Raw genomic sequence first — 15565 nt, 5'->3', positions numbered from 1 at the left:
ATATAGTAGATGCTTCATGGCCATTTATTAAATTGATGAATAAACAAATGAAGAGTCAAAGAGTGAAGTCCCAGTATGATCAGGGAAGCTGTGCCACACATCACTTGTTCAGCATGAGGAGAAGTAGAAAGGGAACCATGTCAAGGGCAGAAGGCAGGGTCGGGGATGGGTGAGATGGTGGCGTACAGAAGGGTCAGGCAAGTAGATGGCCAGCATCCCACTTCAGTGGGATGTGGGCCTGAGATCCATGCCTTAGACAGTGCTTTGCAGACTTTCATAATCCCTGCACCTTTTCCTCAAAGAGGTGACTGGCTCTCCCCACCTCTTCCTCCTGCCACATCTTCTACATGTGAGCTGACCCATGTGATTAGACCTACCTTTGTTGTCTGAAGACTGGTTCTGAAAATAATAGGTAACTTTTTGTTTGTTCTCCAAATATGTTAAGATATAAAAACTGCTTTTTCAAATGACACCTAGAGCTTGTGGAGATTTGTCATCTGCCCTTGAATGCTAAGCTAAGAAGTCTAGTATTTATGAGGAATGCAACCAGGATTATTAAATTATCCTAAGAAAGGATCAAATTTAACTTTAGAGTGATTAGTCCTGCAGCCAGCATGCAGCCTAGACTGGAATAGGAGAGATCAGAAGTGGTGAGTTTAGGGAGAGGTGAGCGCTACGTGAAATGCTTTCTAGGGAGCAGGCTCTTCTTAGGGTAAGGCAGGGAAGGGGCCTGAGAGCCCTAGAAAATGACTCTGGCTGGGTGAAGGGGAGAACGGGACAGGAAGTGGGTTACAAGGAAAAGAGGGTTCTGAGCCATGAAACCAACTGTGTGCCCATGCTCCTGCGACCTCCCCTTTCTGGAGAGTGGATTCGCAAGTCCTCCCCACGTTGGCTGGCTTCTGGAGTGACAGAAAAATGCACAGAGATTACTGGTGCTCTTATTTAAATTATCTCCAGCCTATGCCATGACAGACTGACTTTTCCCCCAAATAGCTATCCTGCACGAAATGCAAAAAGCAAAACAGAACACATAATCAGTGCCTATTCTCTTCCACCATGCAGAACCTCACACATGAAGCCAGTCCCTGAGCTCCTGGAACATCATGTCCCCTTCTCATTCTGAGAAGTAATTGCAATGCAGTTCGTGACCAAAATGAAAAGTCCATTTTTAAACGTAGCCTCATAATTACCCATCCAGCTGAAGAAGGCCAGATACTCTGTGGTTTAATCCCTAGGTCCCCATGGCAGAAATAGGGTTTTGAGGAAAATTATGGGGCCAATATGTGCACGTCTTTTGGGAGGGAAGGGGATAAAGCTAAAGACTTTCTCTGATGATCAGCTCAGTAGGACCTTCTCTCTAGTCAGCATCCTGGTAGCCGGTAAGCAGCAGATATTTAATGAGTATCACCTATCGGTCAGGCGCCGGGCTAGTCCCTGAGAGGAGTGCGCTAGTGATAACACAGCCCTGCCCTCAGGGAGATCACACAGCGGAGAAGACGGAGAAGTAAGCAGGCCAGGAGGGGCACCGTGATGGTGCTTCTGTGGGGAAGGTCAGGGGGCTAAGGACAAGATCCAGCCCAGCCTTGGCAGGTCAATAAAGCCTTTACAGAAGAGGTGGCGTGTGAGTGGAGAGCTGAACCAGTAGGGGTTAGCCAGGCAAAGCAGGTTGGGTAACAGACTGTGGTTCTCCACAGAGAGAACAAAGGCCTAGAGGTGAGAGCATAGCAAGTTTGGGGAACTGGAAGTGGCTTCTCATGGTCAGAGCTCAGAGTCTGATGGAATGGGAGACAGAAGGCAGGAGCTGGGCCATAGACACCCTCCAACGGCAACTAAAGGGTTAAACTCTATTCTGTAGTAGTCCTGGTGAATTTTAAGGTGTGATTCCAGAAAGTTCACACCAGCTGCAGCAGCAATGTGCAAAACTCAATCAGGGAGACCAGTTAAGAGGCTGCTGTAAAAGGCTAAGGTACCAGAGGGTGAGAAGCCCAAAGCCTCAGCCTGAAGTCGGGCACAGCTGGAGCAGCCCTCAGAAGTCCTAGCTTCCAACCTTTGTGCTTCCCACTCTACCTGTTGGCACCTCCAAGTCCCTAACCCCACTCCCCTCTGCCGCCACCCCGAATGATTCTTCTTCTTTCTCTCAGCTTCTTTCCTGTTAAATTCCTGGAGCTTGGTCTATACTCTTTTTATGAATGGGATACCTAATTGACAGCTAGCTTAAGTAAACATGCCTAGATAACACAGCTTAAAGATGATAGAATCAGGATTCATAATGTTTGTCTGTCCGATTTTGAGTTTGAAGTTCTTTCTACAAAATCTTTTGTGTAACTGCGATGAGAGGGGCTTCAGATGTGAAGAATATCTTTCAGGTTGGTTATTGCCTGCTGCCTCCTGTGACAGAATAACCAAGTAGTTTTCCACTAATGTCTTACTAATACCACCTTCCCTGAAAACAGGACTAGAAACAAAGTCAGAGTAGTACAAACTAAAATTATTTATAGCGATAAATATATGTGAGTCAATCCTGAGGAAATCAACCCTGAATATTCACTGGAAGGACTGATGCTTAAATTGAAGCTCTAGTACTTTGGCCACCTGATGTGAAGAGCCTACTTATTGGAAAAGACCCTGATGCTGGGAAAGATTGAGGGCAGAAGAAGAAGGGGATGACAGAGGATGAGATGGTTGGATGCATCACGGACTCAATGGGCATGAGTTTGAGCAAACTCTGGGAGTTAGTGATGGACAGGGAAGCCTGGCGTGCTGCAGTCCATGGGGTCTCAAAGAGTTGGACATGACTGGATGACTGAACAACAATATGTGACTTACATTCTTATAATTCAAAATAAAGGCTCAGCCTGGGACGAAAAATAAGGCTGCACAAGATTAAGACATGCTTCATTTTTTATATATAAATATGACCTTGTTAAATAGACACAAACAAAGAAGATGACAAAAAATACACCAAATGATAATGATGCTTCTCTTTCAGTGATGAGATTTCATTTACTTTTACTTTCTGAATTTTCTGGAAATTTGGAAAATGACCAAAATAAGCATGTGTTGTTTTTATTATTGCAAACATTTTAAAGATAGATTCTTCAATGTAGGACAACAATAGTTTTTATTGAGAATAATTGAATCCACAAAAGATCCACAATGTTTGGCTGAGGTCTCCAGTTGACCCATCTTTCAGTACTTTTTACCCTGGGAGCTGTCAACTGTGACCAGAGATGAAGGGACACTGCACTGGCAAAACAGCTCCCACTGGATCAGTTGGGAATATGGATAATTCCTGGGGCACACATGCTGTGTGTGCTCCTTTAGCAGCCACTGTGGATGCCCCTGGCATCGTTGGTCCCACCAGACTCAGAGATCGTTCCTGTGGACTTTGGGGCCTTCGGCTCGCATGGTCTCTTTGGAGTCTTGACTGGTGTCATCCGCCACACACTGGTTGAGCACAGAAGTGGGTTTCTTCTGAATGTTTCTGAGGCACCACTCTTACCAAGAAAGGCTGGATGCAGGGCCATACTCAGTCAGGAGTCTGCACAGCACCTCCTAACTGATCCAACCCTGGCATACCCACACTCCTCCAGGAGTCCACGGAATACCATCTAGACGTACCTGGACACATTTCCCTTGGTGTAGGTGTAGAATTCCTTTGTCTGAGGAGGAATGCCCCCCTACTCCTCCGCACACACATACATACACAGAGCACCATTCGCTCTTGAAGGGCCTGCCTTCCTGAGACGGTAGCTTATGGTTGGCTTGTGGTCCAGCTGCACAGCCCTCAGCCAGCAGGCCCTGTCAGTCTACCAAACCTGCTGTCTAGCTATGTTTCGCCAACTAATATTGCATTTTCTACCATCCAGACAGGTAGGTAATGTATCATCTCCATGTAAAAGGTCCTTGTGTCTCTCAGTTGGTAACTAATTAAAATAATTTGGTCATTCTTTATTCCACCATGCTCCCCTCTTATATAATTAATTTATATTATTGGTCAAATTCCACAAGTCAGTTGCCTATTTTAATAAATGCCAGTTTCCTTTGGTGAACCTAAATACGAGGCGCACTTTTGTGATGAAAATTTCCTCTTCCATTGTATTCCTTTCATTCTGCAAAGACTTTGAGGAAATTATTTGGATATTTTAGTATCTTAGGTTAAAATTGTTGCACAGTGATTCTTGAACATATACTTTTGTTTTTGTTTGCATATAAGACATGCAGACTGCAATCCTGTCTTAAGAGCTACCTGTTAAAACAGTAGTCTACACTTATCTTCTTGGACCACTAGGTGGTGTGCACATATGTCTGAGAACTGTAGGCTAAAGGGGCTCCTCACCAGGTTAGAGTCAATTCATCACCTCTGGAGGGGCACAGACAGTAGAAGCTGTAGGGGTCTAGGAGAAACAGTGATCCTGTGCATGGGAGTAAAGGAAGGAAGATTTCCAGGGGAGGTGGATAGATAATAATATTGCTGCAGAGATGGTGGGAGAAAAATCATAAAGGTAGGAAACCCCAAAGCCATGACAGAGGGAAAGTCCTTTAGAGGAAAGGGCATGCTTACTTTCCATGCTGACAAATCTCTCAGGAGTGTTGCAGAGGGAATAATGGAATCGTTGAATCGTTTGAACTAGATGACATCAAGCATTCCTTTCAGCCTTTGTGCTGGGCACTGGAAATATACAGATGAAATGACATAGTCTTGTCTTCAAACAAGGACCTCATGAGAGAAACAGAGAAGGAAACCAATAATTAAGACAGGGCATGATACAAAAGGGAGGTTTTACAAGATGCATTGAAGGAATACAGTGTGAAATCTTCTGTTCTAAGTAAAGGAGAGGAAGGGGTTAGGTTGGGAGTTGACGTGCAAAGAAGACCTCATGGTGGTCTTGAGACATAAGGAAGGAGCTCCGTGAAGATCTCAAGAGATTAGTTTAGAGAGACTAGGACGAGCAAAGGCACAGGGGTTTGAAAGGATAATGTGGATTCCAGGAATGGTTCAGCTGAGTTTAGCATGCTCACTGAGGGCTACTGTGTGCCAGAGACTGAATAATAAATGTTCCGGGCCCTTAAGATTTCCCTCAGCTTGTGAGGAACACGTACAAGCACTGAAAATGGCAGTGTGTGAAGGCAGCTTAAAATCTGTTCTCTTTTAAATCCTATCATTTGAGCCCCCAGGGTCCTGGCTACAGGAATTCTCAGAGAACTCTCTACACCAGAAGAGGGAGCCCGCAAGCACAGCGCCCATTTGCTTTTTACTCAGAGTCACTGCCAGTATTTCCGTCTCACTCATTCGTTTTAAAGGTGTGAAGTTTAAGACCAGAGACACACAGGACGTTATCCAAGACCACGGAGAGGAGTTAGGACACAAGGCCAGGTCTATCTGTGTTCCTCTCAGGTTTTCTTCCCTTTTTCCCTGCTGGACCCTGGATACTGAATTGCCATTTAGAAATGAGAATTAGACACTTTTCATGTAAACAGATCTCTTTCACTAAGGGTGACTGTCACAAAACCAAGCTTATGGAAAGCATGAGGGAAGGGCCAAGCCTGCTGCTGGCCTTGACAAAGGCAGCTTGAGCCGATTGTACTACTAGCCTGGTTCCATGTTTGGGAAAGAAGGCAGCCTGGCTCCAGCATTCCTTCCAGCTCTCATGTGTGGGTGTGTGTTTCATTTCAGCGTGAGGATATGTGCTCACAATAGGTCAGTGACATCTTGGAGTTGCATTGTTTGCTTGAAAATGTCAACTGGAATGAGTTATGAGCTGGCAGGAAAACAGGGATGTGTGATTGAGAAGACGCTGAAAGGATACAGACCTGCTTTTAGGGCCCTGAGCAATCATTAAAGCAAGGGGTAGAGAGACCTTAAAGAGGTTCTGACCAGGACAGATGAAATGTAGATGGAAAAATAGGGGACCACAAGGGCCAGGAGACTTCAGACCAGGTCTTATAAGGCAAGGATGAAAGAACTGGGAATATTTAACCAGGAGAGAAGATGACACAGATCTTCTTCAGATCTCCAAACTTGTCACAGGCCAAAGCAACAATGATTTTATAAGGAAACAGCTTTTAACTCTGCTCAAAATGGGGCAATTTAGGGGCACAGGTTCAATCCCTGGTCGGGGAAGGCTAACATCTCATGCTCTGTAGCCAAAAGAATTTTTTTTAATTTAATTGTTAAGAAATGAGTTCCCTATCAGGAAAGGGGATAAAACAGAAGCTGTTTATACAACTGGTGGGGACATTGCAGAGGAAATTCCCATCCTAGTGACAGGTCAGACTAGATGACCTTTAAGCTCTGGTATCAATAATTCTATGAAAAGGGATGAGGCAGCTTTTATAAACCAAGGGTCACGAGATCTATAATAATAACAAAGCCTCAATACAAAAATAGCTCTTTTTATTAAGCATCTATTAATTGGCAGCATCATGCAGAGTGATTTACCATGTGCAGTATCTTATTTTGAACCATCAAGCCAGGATTAGAACTGACTGAATTCTGGCTCTCTTATTTAACGAAGATGTGGTCTCAGGCAGATAATTTCTCCTATCTGAATCCCACGTCCCTCTGTTGTACAGTAGGAGCCCTGCAGGTTTGCCAAGAGTGTGAGCAGAAATGACACATCAGCGTGCCTGGTCTTGTGCCTGGTCCTTTGCCAGGCCTATATTTGTACTCAAAAAATGTTGCTGCTTTCTCCTTTCTGCTGAAGCAGAATTTCAGGGAGCCATTCTAGGGGAGAGGCAAGATAAAGAGGGAAATGCAGGTGTGGTGAAATATGCCAAGGGACCCACTGGATAAACAGATAATCAGAAGCTCCTGCAGTGTGTATCCTGAAGCAATGGTTCTCAAAGTGAAGTTTGTTAAAACCCCTTTTTAAGAAAAAAAAAAAATACATATTAATGAAAACTGCTATTAATGGAAAATCAAGTGTAGGAAAGAGTCAGAGGTTGACAGAGGCTTAAGGAATCCTGACTTAAAGTCTTACAGTGTGGAGATTCCTTAAAAACCTGGAATTAGAACTGCCATACTACCCAGCAATCCCACTGCTGGGCATACACACCGAGGAAACCAGAATTGAAAGAGACACGTGTACCCCAATGTTCCCTGCAGCACTGTTTACAATAGCTAAGACATGGAAGCAACCTAGATGTCCATTGGCAGAAGAATGGATAAGAAAGCTGTGGTACATATACACAAGGGAGTATTATTCAGTTATTGAAAAGAATGCATTTGAATCAGTTCTAATGAGGTGGATGAAACAGGAGCCTATTACACAGAGTGAAGTAAGTTAGAAAGAAAAATACCAATATGGTATATTAACGCATATATATGGAATTTAGAAAGATTGTAACAATGACTCTATATGCAAGACAGCAAAAGAGACACAGATGTAAAGAACAGACTTTTGGACTCTGTGGGAGAAGGCGAGGGTGGGATGATTTGAGAGAACAACACTGAAACATGTATATTATCATATGTGAAATAGATCACCAGTCCAGGTTTGATGCATGAGACAGGGCGCTCAGGGCTGGTGCACTGGGACCTTAAGGGATGGGATGGGGAGGGAGGTGGGAGGGAGGTTCAGGATGGGGGACACGTGTACACCCATGGCTGATCCATGTCAATGTATGGCAAAAACCACTACAATATTGTAATTAGCCTCCAATTTAAATAAATTAACTTTAAAAAACAAGTCTTTAAGAGAGTTACTTACCACTGCCCCATCCTCAGCCTCCAATGCCTTCTTCTCCACCCTCAGTTTGCCATGACATCCAGTTCAGGACTGAGCTTCCCCATAGGTGTGGTGTGATGGGGGTGGGGTAAGCCTACTGAGATGTTGATCACTTCAGCCCTTAGGGTCAGGGCCAGTTGCCTCCAAACATAAGTGGCTTCATCTAGTGCCTAATGTACCTGACAGATATTATTTTCTATGAATGTTGCATGGCACAAAGAGATGAGGATTCAGTTAGAGAAGGAATGGTTTCATCATCAGTAACGGAAACTATCATAGCATTGTTGAGCAGAGTTAATAAATAAACCAGCCCTTGGGAGTATCATGGTTAGAAAGGAGGCTGACAGTGACTAAGGCCAAGGCAAAGAGGGTTGCCAGGATATCAGGCACTTAACCAGGATAGCCAGTGTGAGCAGGGAGAAATCTAAGGCTGCCTGGTCCAGAGGGATGAGCCTTGGCTGGGAGTCTGGAAAGGGACTTTCTTTGTGGCTATAGGTAAGCCACATTCCTCTCAGGGCATCATTTTCCCTTAGTATAGATGAATTTGACAGCTCTGACCAGAAAGGCCATCCATCCCTCCTGGTCTCTAGGACGCACGGCCTCTCTGCGGAACCATGTTCCCATCACCTTCTCCACAGCGTGCCCTGCTCTGCATGTCTGAACATCCCCCTTGCGTGTCCACCCTGACCCCTAAGCAACAAGTTTGACTCTGGCTTAACTCAGTTGTCTCACAATGTGTTTTCCTTTGCAGCAACAGCGGCAGCTTGATCTCCTGACGATAACCAGCCCCGGTGAGTAGATGTGGCCATTCTGCTTTGTCTTTTCCCTTGTTTCCCAGAGCAATGCCTGGTTGCTTATCCCAATGCAATTTGTGTCCTGTTCCTTTGGCTCCCTGATTCAACAGCAGAATTCCTGCATCAAGAATGATCCTTCTCCCCACTGTCCTCTACCCCACAGGCAGTTTCTTTTCTCTTCCCCAGCTCTGTGCTGCCTTCTCTTGACTCTGCATATGGCGGGGTGATACTATGATGTTGCTGCATATTCCAGGGCCAAGTTCTCCCCAGATCCCTCAGTGGATCTAAATGTTAAGGAAGTGTCTTAGTCTCCCGAGAAATGTTAAAATCATGGTGAATGGGGAAGCTGCCTTGTAAACGGCATGAAATGAAGGGAAGACAGCTCATGAAGAAAAGCCAGTCTGGGCAAGTGATCAGGTTTGGTCTCCTGTGACCTTTGTCACTCACCTTTAGGAAGGACAAGTCCTCCAAAAAAGCTGTGGCCCTTGGATTAAAAAGTTCTTCCTTCCCCCAAGACTGGCATCTAGCCTGGAGAGAAGTTGAGCATTTAGTCCATCAGAAGGTATTTTATTTTGATTTGGGACCTTGAGGCAAAACTGCCCAACAAGAGATGCTGTTCTCTCTTGGAATCCGAAGGGACGATGGTGCCAGCAATAAACATTCAAGAGTGGGTATGGTGGTTCGTCTTTATCCATTGGTGATGTTCAAAATGTTTAACAGCCCTGGTGACTTCCTACTATGCTGGGCATTAACGCTTTGGTTACTGGACTAGGGAGACACGGTGTTCTGGGAAAAGGACTAGTGTAACAGAGTGGTCACATGGGTTGTGGGGGCGCTCTAGGAGTGGCTAATTACCAACAAATATGGAGGTTTTTCAGCATTTTAGTAACCAATATAGCTGTGCCATGGCATCCCTGCCTTACACCCAGCCTGTTACTGTATCCAGGGTCAGTTGGCTCACTTACAAGGAGACTGAGGAATTGTCCTTTGCAGGTACTGTCTCAGCACAGAGGCTGGTTATCTATCTATGTAACTGAGGTGTAAAACAATGATTACAAATGTTAGTTGGGTCTACCCAGTTCAGGTGAGCTTATTATAGTCCACCTAATAGAGCTCCTTAAACTTGAGACTTTAGAAGAACAAAGATTAACTGGTTTGAAAATGTACAATATAACCCATAGAATGAACTGTGTTTAGCATGTATATAATTATAGAAATTCCAAATCATGAGCTAACCTAACTACAGTGGCTGTTGGGTGACATACCAATCCCTTCCCGCTGAGGTGCTGGTAAGGGATTGTCTTTGTCTTGGCTCATTGGCTGCTCTCCTTCGTGGTTGTGCTTTGTTCTGCCCCACATATGCTGACCTAGTTTGCCGGCTTTCACATCCCAGTCTCATCGGGTCACAGCTTGATATGATGCTGACATATGAGTTGGAGAGGGTTCTTGATCTGTCTTCAGTTGCTTGAGAAGGAAACTTTTAGACTCTTGTTAACTGCATTTCTTTTGCACCAGCTCTTTCTGTTCTTAATTGCTATGGCATAAACTCAAGCAGAATAGTGGTGACTCTTGGTGCACTCCTTTTGGGCAAACTATTAAGCACCGCCCGAATTTGTAACGGATTATACTGTTCCCTACTTTTAGGTGAGAAAAGATTATTTTCTGGGTCAAATCTTTTCAAAAGGCGTTTTGTGTCACACAAGTGTGCAGTACTGTACGTAGGCTACATCTGTGCGGTACTGTAAGATATGCACTTGTGAGATACCGATCCACAGGTCCCGGGGAAACTGAGCCCCCAAGGGAGTAGCCTGTCTCTACTCCAGTGTGCCAGACCAATATTAGCCATGTGTATCATGCCTACAAAAGGCTAGGAAGGATTACTAGACTATGTATTATCTAGACAGCTCTAGTCCATGTCAGCATCACTATTGTAACTGTCTCTCACTTTCAAAGTCACCCCCATCCTCCACTTCACCAGAAGCCCCCTCGGCTAGCAAGGGGCATGCTACCTCTCTGGGCTGCCAGTGGGAGGCGCTAGCTTGTTTGCACGCCTCACCAGACCATTCTCAACACAGAACTGCAGTCTGATGCTGCCACTTGTCATCAACTAGTAGCCTTCAGAAATGCTGGCTGGCAATTTGGAAGACGTGAAAATTTGCGTTATCTTCTTTAAACTATTTCATTTATTGTGAATAATTTTGAATATACAGAAAAGAGTAGAGATAAAAGGAAGAGTCATTTACTGCCCTCCCCCACCAAACACCTTGGTTTTATCACATCAACGTTGTACCATCTATGCTACACAGTTCCCTATTTTAAAAAATATAGATCTAGTTGAGACTTCCCTGCACTCCTCGCTGATTGCATCTCTCCCCTTTGACCCAATAGGTAACCACTGTTATAAATTCAGTGTATAACTGCTTTAACTGGCATTGTTTTACAAATTCCTATAAATGATGTCACACTATAAATGTCATTCTGTGATTTTTCTCTCCTTATATTGTAAAGATTCATTCACGTAGATACATGTGGCTCTGGTTCAATTGTTTTTAACTGCTATATAGAATTTCACTTATAATTCTGTCACAATTTCTTTTTTTCATTTTATTGATCGTGATTTAGATTATTTCCAATTTTTTGCAATTTTAAACAATGCTACTAGGGCCATTTTATGCATGAGAATGAGAATTTATCTTGAGCATATAACTTGGAGAGGAATTACTGATTCTATGCATCTTCAAATTTACTATATAGTGGCCCGTTGTTTTCTAAAGTAGTTGAACAAATTTATATTTCAAACTATAACAACAGCAAAGTACAATAGTTCCCATTGCTCTGAATCCTCCACACTTGAAATCATCAAACTTATAAATAAATTTTTACTGGTTGTCATGATAAATGTGAAATGTTATCCCATTGATATTATTTGTTTTAATTGTTTATTTATTTGACTGCTTGGGGTCTTAATTGTGGCACACAGAATCTTTGTTGCATCATGTAGGATCTTTCCTTGTGCTTAGACCCTCTCCTGTGGTGCTTAGGCTTATTTGCTCTGAAGCTTGTGGGATCTTAGTTCCCCAGCCACTTCTCCTGCATTGTAAGGCAGATTCCTAACCATTGGACCACAAAGGAAGTCCACCACTGCTTTTATAATCTGTGTTTCCCTGATTACTGGTGGGATTGAATATCTTTTCATATGTTTATTGGCCACTTTGGTTTCTCCTGTGAACTGACTTTTCATATCATTTGTCCATTTCCTGTTGGGTTGCTACTGTTTATTGATTTTTAATTCTTTATTAGTTTGCATATTGATACTTTGTTGCTTAGTATGCATTGCAAATACCTTCTTCAAGATGATGGCTTGTGTTTTCTGATTTATGGAAGTTTCTTTTTTAATTTTAGCATAGTTGAATATGTGAATACTGCTTTATCAGCTTTGCTTTTGTGACTTAAGAAATCCTTCCCTACCTGAATATCATATTCTCCTGTATTCTAAAAGTTGTCAAGTTTTACATCACATTTGGGTATTTATCTCATTTACATGACTGAACATTGTGTGTGATACGAATTAGGGATTTAATTCCTTGTTTACATATGGATAGCCCATTATCTCAATACCATGTAATAACTAGTTCATCCTTTCTCCAATTATTAGCAGTTACACATCTGTCAAATATCAGTTTTCCTGTATACAGAATCTGTTTCTGAGCTTTCTGTACTGTACTATTTGTTTATCACTGTTAATCTGCTTTAACCCCATGTCTTGCTTACAATAAATCTTAATTTTAATATTGTCTCATAATTGGTAGGTTGATACCATTTACCTTGTCCTATTTATGTTTATCTTTTGAAAATACAATTATCTTTTCTTTTTAATAAAATCTAATAACCCATGCCTTATGATAGGTGAATTTAATCTGTTTACATTTATTATAAGTACAAATATATTTGGACATATTTCTACTGCTATATTTGTGCTTTCTGTTTATCATTTATTTTCTTTTTTCTTTTGCCTTGCCTTAATTTGGACTGAAAGTGAAAAATGTTAGTCTATCAGTCATGTCTGTCTATTTGCAATCCCATGGACTGTAGGCTGCCAGGCTCTTCTGTTCATTAAATACTTCAGGCAAGAATACTGAAGTAGGTTGGCAATTTCTTCTCCAGGAGATCTTCCCAACCCAGGGATCAAACTGGGGTCTCCTGCATTGCAGGCAGATTCTTTACCATCTGAACCACCAGAATACATTATGTTTTATATATTACCTATTTTTTACCCCATCTCTAGATTTTAATGCTACAGATTTTGTTTCTAACCTTAACTGTTTACCTTTTGGAAATATACTTAACTATCCTTTTTTTTTTTTTTACAAAGTCTGAAGTTATTCAAAATATCTAAAGTCATTCAGCCACAAAAAAAGCCTTAGCATGCTTTAACTACCTATTAAATACTGCCCTGTCACCACCTAGTTATTATTGCTTAGACTTTTAAAAGTTAAACTTTTTCAAAAAAGAAAAGCAATGATGATGATGAAGACCCATTTGACTTTTCCCTACACAGCTTATAAATTTTTGTGTTCTCCTATTAATTACATCTCAAGATTTTCCTGTTACCTTACTAAAGTGGATCCTTTAATAGCTATTTTAGTGAGAGTCCATGGGAAGCTATCTTGATCTGTATTTGTCCTTATTTTGACTTCTCTTTGGAATAATAGTTTGGCTAGGTATAAATTATAGCTTAAGGAAGATTTCCCTTTGTACTTTGAGGATTTTTTTTCTTTTTTTCCTGACATCCATAGTTGCTAGTGAGAAGTCTGCCATTATTTGTTTGCAGTAACTTATCTTTTATTGGGTAAGCTAAAAATTTTTTCCTTTTGATCTTAACGCTCTACTTTTTCATTTTTATAAGTCTAGATGTGAATTTATTTCTATTTACCCTTCTTGGTAGTCTGAGTACACTTTCTGCCTAAGAATCAATGTCTTTCTTTAATTTCGAGAAATTATCAGCAAATTACCTCTTCAAATGTTGCTTTCCCTTCAATCCTCTTCTTTAATAATTTCTTTAGATGAATGTTGGATTTTCTCAAGTTGCCCTCCATGGTTCTTTACTGACTTTTCATAATTTTTTATAATTTTATTTTAATGCACTGATTCTGAGTTACCCAAAAGTAACTTGAATTCATATTCACTTTTTGACCATATCTAGTCTAGATTTTTTCCTGTCTTTTTCAATATTTCAATGACTATCTATTTTTAATTTTGAGATTTCTAATTTTGTTCATATCCACCTGCTCTCATTTTATTTCTGCCTATTCTGTTTCATAATTTCTTATTCTGTCTTCATTTGTTTCTTCAAACATCCTCAATATGCTTATTTTAAAAGCTTTGACTGTTTTATAAAATAAGTTTCATCTGGAGTGAATTCAAGTTATAACTGTTGATTTTGTTTAGTATCGCTTTTAGCATTTAATTTCTTCATGCATTTTGAAATTTTAATTTGTAATATCACTTTGAGAAGGAAGTTTTCTGTTACTCTTTGTTCCCATCCCTGACCCCCCCCCAAAAAATCTCCCACTATGCTCACATATCCCTATATGTTGGTTTTTACAGTTGACTCTATCCATAATTTCAGTACAGAACCTTACAGATATTGGGGATATGTCAGATCCAGTGACAAAAAGTCAGCAGGATAGCTTGGCTTTGCTTCTGATTGCTATGTCTATATCCCTCACTTCTCTAGGCCTATATAGCACATAGGGGCTATCTCCCAGAATCTGCACCAGGCTTTTATTTTTCTAGGCTCCTTCCATAACTGGGAAGCCCCACCCGTGGTCCTTGTTCTAAGTGGAAGACCTTATCTCTGGTCCTCATCTCCTATAGAACACTTTAATGAGTCTCACAGGAGTCCAAATTTCAGCAGCTACTGCCTGCTTCTAGATCCAGATCTCAATAAGCAAGTAGCCTCAGGAGCATGTATAGCATTTTGCATTTGTGCTTTTCAGTTTCATGGAGATATGTCTCTTGCAATGGAGCCCAGCTATATATTTTCATTTCTTTTTTCATGTATTATTCAAAATTACCATTTAATGGGAATGAATGGGTTTATTGCAGCATGAACTTATTTACTCATTTGGCCCAGAAGACCAACTATAGTTTTTTCCTTACTTTTTGAAGGTTTATTCTATTATAACCTCTTCAATAGAAGGGAGGCAATATGAGCAAATATTTTTCTCCTATCCAGGTGAAATTTTTACCACCAGATTGATAAAAGAGACTGCTACTTTTTGCATGTATATATACATGCAAAAAGTAGCAGTCTCTTTTATCAATCTGGTGGTAAAAATATACAAATATATCAGAGAAGGCAATGGCACCCCACTCCAGTACTCTTGCCTGGAAAATCCCATGGGTGGAGGAGCCTGGTAGGCTGCAGTCCATGGGGTCTCGAAGAGTCGGACACGACTGAGCGACTTCACTTTCACTTTTCACTTTTCAGCATTGGAGAAGGAAATGGCAACCCACTCCAGTGTTCTTGCCTGGAGAATCTCAGGGAAGGGGGAGCCTGGTGGGCTTCCGTCTATGGGGTCGCACAGAGTCGGACACAACTGAAGTGACTTAGCAGCAGCATACAAATATATATGTAGTTTTTTAAATTTATAATGATCTATATAAACTGCTACATTTGAATATAATGTGAACATTTTTCAATATTATTAAATATTCTCAAAGAGAGACTTTTATATAGCTGAAACACATTCTATTTTAAATTTATCTCTTGTTATATATTGGTTTGGTATAGTCTCTAAGTCATGTCCCACTCCTTCGCAACCCCAAGGACTGCAGCCTACCAGGCTCCTCTGCCTGTGGGATTTTCCCAGGCAAGAACACTTGAGTGGGTTGCCATTGCCTTCTAAAATTATTGCATATTAAATTATCCCTGATGATTTAGTTATAAATAACACCACAGTGAACATTCTTGTATAAATATGTTTGTGCACATCTTTAATTGTTTCTTTAGGAAAAATTCCTAGAATGAGAATTACT

The 15565-nt window shown here is 41.5% G+C and overlaps 1 protein-coding gene across 11 annotated transcripts in view; it reads left to right on the top strand.

Moving 5' to 3' along the window:
- The window catches only part of LOC147375312 (BEN domain-containing protein 5), a 1469512-nt gene that overhangs the window by 1102863 nt on the left and 351084 nt on the right, over window positions 1-15565 (top strand). For all 11 annotated transcript variants that reach the window (XM_086387400.1, XM_086387368.1, XM_086387358.1 and 8 more), the window contains one exon: window positions 8482-8521. In XM_086387400.1, the coding sequence (XP_086243526.1) occupies window positions 8482-8521 (40 nt within the window). The remainder of the gene's footprint in view (window positions 1-8481; window positions 8522-15565) is intronic.

This window comes from Bos grunniens, chromosome 3, assembly GCF_055505025.1.
Source record: "Bos grunniens cultivar Pamir isolate PY7600 chromosome 3, Bosgru_T2T1.0, whole genome shotgun sequence".
Taxonomy (NCBI): Eukaryota; Metazoa; Chordata; class Mammalia; order Artiodactyla; family Bovidae; genus Bos; species Bos grunniens.
The sequence above is the reverse complement of the archived record's forward strand: the minus strand, read 5'-3'. Positions and strand labels throughout refer to the sequence as shown.